Here is a 6,383-nt window from a genome sequence, read left to right as displayed (position 1 = left end):
ATAACGGTTGTTATAGTTATTATAACGGTTGTTATAGTTATTATAACTGTTGTTCTAGTTATTATAACTGTTGTTAATGCAGAAACACTTTGGACTGCAGTCGCCTGTTGTCTACATGTGCAACTTAGCAGTTGTGGTTGGGCTCGATGTTGTGGCTAAAACTTTTATCACGATATATTTCTTAATTTTTGTTGATAATGATATAATTCCATTATTGATATAAACAATATAAAAGCCTCAGAAAAACTGTACAAACTAGGGGTGCACAGATTGCAGTTTTCTGGCCGATCACCGATTTTTAAAAAGTCTGACCTACCGTTTCCGATTTTGTTTTATAAGCAACATTGTCAGGTGTTATAAGTTCACAACGCACCTTCAATTTTCCATCTTATTTTATTGAAAACCATCCCCTTGAACAATATCCTAAAAACAATACAAACTTGTTTTAACTGGCCATGAGGTAGTGCTCTGAAATATAAATGAAGTTTCTTAAAATTGTTGGTAAAACTAAAAAATCGGCGAAATCGGTTTCTCATGGAAGTATCAGCCGATTTCCCAAAATTAATGAAATCGGTGCACCCCTTGTACAAATAAATTAATGTTCACCTTTTATTTGTATTTAGCCTTCAAAAAATGTTGAAATCACCGTCAAATAACCAAAAAACTCAACTTTGTTGATATGAATAGTTTTAACTTTAAACAACATGCGTTTGTTGCGTGGGGTTCTCTTGATACAGCTGGGGGGGGGGGGGGTGTCGTTCAGGCAGGGACACGTTGGCTCAAACGTTTATTGCGCTTCATCTTCTGACTCAGCAGATTCTATCAAGTGGAAACTCTTCAGACGGAACAAGCCAGATGTTCCCACCGCTAGTTGGAACGACTCTCCGGCACATTTTGCAGCACACCGACTGAAACCTGCAGTTTTTTGGATCTTAGAAAGCCGAACCTCTTCCGCACGGCCGAATTAGTCTTTCCTCTCTCATCACTTGTGTCATCTGCTTTCTGTTCACTTGTGAAACTTGTTCAGTCACATTCCGACCGTCACGGGGACTCATTTTGAAGCAACAACTTAACGCGCGTTGGAGATTAGCCTAGCCTGCTACTGCTAACGCCTTCTGGACTCGCGCTCTGCGTGTTGTGGATGTCGCCACGCACGTACGTAGCTGCGTCGCTGCTTTTTCTGTTCGGTTTGAAATGGCCAACAGAAAAAGAAATGTCAGTAAAACTCTGTAATCATAACGTAATGTAAATCGAAATATTAAAAATGTGCTTAAAATAATTTCACCGCTATTTAATAAAAGTATATCGTGATATATATCGATATTGAATTATTGTCCAGCCCTGATGAGGATGGATGATGGCACCCATAATACCTTTGCGATCAACTTGTAGATTGCGATCGACGTATCGGGCACCCCCATCCACACTGTAATGAATGCAAGTTTGCATCGTCTTGCTGAAAAATGTCCGATTTTGTCTGAGCATTTATTGAGTTCAGCAAATCAGTGCCTTGTTTTTATTGTTTACATTGACACAGCTTTCCCAACTTGTAAAATACACAACTGCAGCAGTGATCTAAAGGCTTCTAAAGCTTTTGGGAGCTGCTGTGCCAAATAGCCAGAGAAGTTTATTTCTCCAAATTTCTTTTGGAGAGCTAAAGAGTTAACGCCTTCGTACATGCACGTTTGTGTGCACCATGTAGTCAACAACGTGTTCAGTTGTTTTCATCTTCTTTTGTCAAGTTGTTCTTTGCTCAATGCTGTATTTCAATACAACGTTGGGTCTTCGCCAGTCAGTGGGAAACTGAGACAGCTCAGTTGTTCTTGTGACGTCGTGCTGCAGTGAGTCTATTTCACAGTTTATAACATGCACCAAACCATAAAACTGTGCACTTTTATGAAACTATAAAGCCAACGACGTGGAAAGCGTCTGCAAGTCTTGCGAGGAATTCATTTTTAGTCTACACGTTTTATCCTGTTGGTGAAAACGTGTTTTGCTTCGATTAATTTTAGCTAGCTTAGTCTGAACCTTCGTGTGCACTCGCTCAGTTTTGAAGCGACTCTGCAGTCTGCCTACGTTCGCACGCATTTTCTTTCATCTCAGCTTTCAGTGCCATCACAGTATTTGCTCTTTTTGCTAGGGATTTTGTTGGCAAATAGTCTGACTGCAACAAAAGGTGTCAATGAATCACCCAAAGGTTATCTCCGAGATATCAGCACACCGGTGGCTAACAATTCACATTAACAGCCGTCGTAAACAAACCTGTCTAGTTAGCTCCAGGCCATAACTGCACAATGGGAAAACCAACTTTATTAGTTGCACTGGTTTAACCTTTTCGTTCCTCCATCTCTATGCGTTCTTTGTCATATTTAGTCGAGCTCTCCGGTTGGTGGGATGATGGACAGCATGTCTCAGAAATACCAACAGATCAATCAGGCGTTCGAGGAGCTCCGCCTGCTCACTCAAGACACGGAGAACGACCTGCGAAAGCTCCAGCACAACCAGGAATACTTCATCATCCAGTACCAGGAGAGCCTTCGCATCCAGGGTGAGACCGCAGGACTCGCATGCCGCTATGGTGGCTCTAAATTATTGCAAGAAGTAATTATTTGATTGACTGAAAAGTGATTCGTTTAGTGACTAATTTAGAGCGTAAGGAAAAAAGTGTAACTTTTTAAATTCAAGCCATACGGTGTTTTGCGTGTAGTTTGATCATTCTGTTTTGAAGCAGGTGATTCATGTTTATCTAAGCCAGTGGTGCCCAGTCCTGGCCCTCAAGGGCCACCATTCCACATGGTTTTATTACATCTTTGCTTTGACACAACCTGGTTTGAATGACTGAGTGACTGACAGGCTTCTCCAGAGCTTGAAGACCTGATGAAGAGCAGGGAAACGACTGAAACATGCACGACCGAGGCCCTCACAAACCAGGATTGGCCAATACTCTGTGGTGTAGTCTACATTTTTGTAGTGGGTATACTGGGATTAGAAACCAAAGTACACTGGTTAGTACAATTGTCTATATTTTTATTTTTAAGCATATTGAACATTTCCATATTTCTCTGATGCTTATATTTGAATAAATGAACAACAAACTTTGTACATTTGGCTTTGCATTAAAAACATGTTATATAATTTATAAAACGTTATCAAAGCAAAACATGTTCAAGTATTAAGTAGTAAGTATTACTTACACAATAATTCGCTGGATAAATGAATGTAATAAACGAGCACTGCATACAGATAGTTACGGACGCGTTTAACTGTCGTTTAACGTGTCAATGACACGTGTCTGATGATATGACGTGCAGCACTGGACACTTTAAAGTGGGTTTACTGAAATTCTTAAGCTTTTCTGGTGGGTATACTCCGTATGCCCGCGTATCACGTAGACTGCACCACTAGCAGAACTGATTAGACTATGTCAAGGGTCTGCAACCTTGACGATCCAAAGAGACATTTCTGCCTCTTCGTTCACTAAATTAAAAGGTCCGGAGCCATAAACCTGCTCCAGCTGTGATTATCAACTGGTGGCCCGTGGACCATTTGAAGTTTGTTGGAGGAGGCGTTTCAGGCCAGTAGGAAAACTGAAAATATCTAATGATTTTTAACACTTAATGATATTTTTACATTTTAAGACTAAATAAAATACTGGATTATTGTAAAGGATTCATTTTTTAAAGTTTTTACCAATTAAAAAAAATTAAAGCAATGAAGTATGCAGGTCTAGTGATTTTTTTTTTTTTTACTGTATAAAAAAAAAAAGTGTCCTACTTTAAAGAAATAAAGTTAAAGTGAGTATGTTTGACTCCTAGTATTTGTACTAGTATTCACAATTTTTGCTAAATAAATTACATGAAGCTTAAACTAGCAGTGGTTTGTTCGTTTTGGTCAAAGCTTGAAAGAGCCGCTGCTGAAGAACCGAAGGGCCGCATGTGGCTCCAGAGCCGCAGGTTGCAGACCCCTGGACTATGTTATCGTTATCGGCCACCACCAAAGGCAACAGGGTGACGATGTTTTTGCCCGTATGTGTGCACGTGTTAGTTTGTGTGTATCGTTAGCAAAATATTTCACGAATCACCAAATGGATGTAATTCAATTCAATTTATTTCTAAAGCTCCAAGTCACGACAGAAGTCGTCTCAGGGCCCTGAACAGAAACACTCACATACATAAAAAAGCCAATTAGTAAAAGTTACCTGTGTTCAACTTGCAGACAGTAACTGGGTTAACATCTAACACTGATTAAATTTTGAAGTCAGCCCAATTTAAGATAGCTGCCACTGCTCACTGATCGTAGCTCTCACAAAAATAGCTAGTGAATTTTACAGGTATATACATTTGCTGTGGTAAAAGTTAATTTCAAGGTTTGACCTACCTGCGTTTGTCACCGTAAGGCCATCTTCGTCTAAAACTCTGGCATGGAAGGCGGCAGGCGATGATTCCTTCAAGGATGCTGGACCTTTAGATCGTCTAACCGAAAGGTCTTTTTGCTTTAGTAAAGAAAACTCTGGAGCTTTTTTAAACAAACTGAGCTGCAGTAAACAAGACTCCACTTTATCAACATCTGCGCTACCTTAGACGACCTCCTTCCTAATAAACTATTTATTAATCCGAGGGGCGAACATAAACTGTGGCCGCAGGTTTTCTCCAGTCTTTAACTTGTCCACACCCTCTGCAGCTCAGCTGAGCAGCCTTGCCACGCTGCCCCCTGCTGACCGCCATCTCCGGGAGCCCGCCCTGCTCAGCAAGAGAGCCACAGTGGAGGCGTGGCTTACAAGAGAGGCCAACACACTACAGAAATACCGCCTGGTGAGACCCGCTCTGGAAGAAAACACAACAGCAAACATTTAGACCGGTCCAGGTTGTGAGTGAACTTGTGCACAAAAATAAAATAATAAATTTGATGTGTTTCACTTTGCATGTGTCCTGTTTGTTGGCTCTGTCCAGGACCTGGCTGAGAAGCACCAGAAAACACTGCAGTTATTGAGAAAGCAGCAGGCCATAATTCTGGATGATGAGTTGATCCAGTGGAAGAGACGGCAACAGCTGGCAGGCAACGGGGGCCCACCAGAGGGAGGCCTGGACATCCTTCAGTCCTGGTGAGTGATTTCCCACCCCCCAGCTCAGACCACGGCTACTAGACTCCCTCATGCCGCGCAGAATTACAGCTTTATTAGTCTCCACTTGTTTATGTCTGAGTTTATTTACAAAGTTTATTGACTCTCAGAGGGGAACGTATGCACAGGATGGATTGGTTTCGCTTTTTGTCTTAATATTTTAGAGTTCCTCGTGTTTGTAACACGTTTTGTTTTAGTAGAAAACAAAAAAAAAAGTTCAGTCAGTGTTATTTTTAACCGTTGTTTAGATGCGTCTTTGGTTACTTTTTTCAGTTTCAAGCACAGGCGGAGGCTAACGGTTATGAGTATGATATAAAAGGCACTGTTTTTAGTGCCTTTTATATCGGTGAGTTATTTTTATGGAATGGCTGATATTTAACTTTATTGCTAATATTGGCCGATACCAATACCATGCCGATAATATCGTGCATCCTTAATGTATAAATACTTTGACAAAGACCATGCAAAATAATGTAGTATTTTAATTCCACATCAGAGAGAACTATCTAGTCTTTGTAAGTAGGTCCATTGTGAAAAAAAGTTGGTATTGGTATCGGTTATCGGCCAAATAAGTTTTAACATATAAGCATATCCGTTATCAGCCAAAAATCCAATATCATGCATCCCTAGTATACATCGATAATGGACTAGCTTTTGGAGTAAGTCCAATTCAAGATGGTCACCCCAGCTATCTGAACAGAAAACTTACAGAAACGGCTGTAACTCCGTCAGTTTTACGGTCATTTTGCTAAAGTTGGTTTGGTAGTAGCTGAGAATCATTCACAACACGTGCTTAACTTTTCATTCCACAAGATTTTTGCTGAAGACTTTCTCAACAACTGTTTGTTTATCTGTTATCAGTCAGTTTTATGGTTATTGAAGTAAAATTTGAAGTTAGTAAGTGAAACTCTGCATGAAAACTGGGCCTGACTTTTTAAGGTTTGACCAAAACAGTTGTAACTCTTGTCATTTTGCAACATAAGTTGATTATAGTCTGGTTATAGTCAAATATTATGGCCATAATCTAATATTCTAGTCATAGTCTAATATTCTGATTATAGTCTAATATTCTGGTTATAGTCTAATAATCTGGTTATAGTCTAATATTCTGGTTATAGTCTTAATATTCTGATTATAGTCTTAATATTCTGATTATAGTCTAATATTCTGGTTATAGTCTATTATTCTGATTATAGTCTAATATTCTGGTTATAGTCTAATATTCTGATTATAGTCTAATATTCTGGTTATAGTCTAATATTCT

The 6,383-nt window shown here is 39.7% G+C and overlaps 1 protein-coding gene across 1 annotated transcript in view; it reads left to right on the top strand.

The window, feature by feature from the left end:
• The window catches only part of stat5a (signal transducer and activator of transcription 5a), an 83,826-nt gene that overhangs the window by 56,640 nt on the left and 20,803 nt on the right, over positions 1-6,383 (top strand). Inside the window, exons 5-7 of the mRNA XM_037689273.1 lie at positions 2,374-2,548; positions 4,681-4,811; positions 4,950-5,101. Coding sequence (XP_037545201.1) covers positions 2,374-2,548; positions 4,681-4,811; positions 4,950-5,101 — 458 coding nt within the window. The remainder of the gene's footprint in view (positions 1-2,373; positions 2,549-4,680; positions 4,812-4,949; positions 5,102-6,383) is intronic.

This window comes from Nematolebias whitei, chromosome 15 (genome assembly GCF_014905685.2).
Source record: "Nematolebias whitei isolate Nwh7 chromosome 15, NemWhi1, whole genome shotgun sequence".
Classification (NCBI taxonomy): Eukaryota; Metazoa; Chordata; class Actinopteri; order Cyprinodontiformes; family Rivulidae; genus Nematolebias; species Nematolebias whitei.
This window is presented reverse-complemented; position numbering and strand designations above follow the sequence as displayed.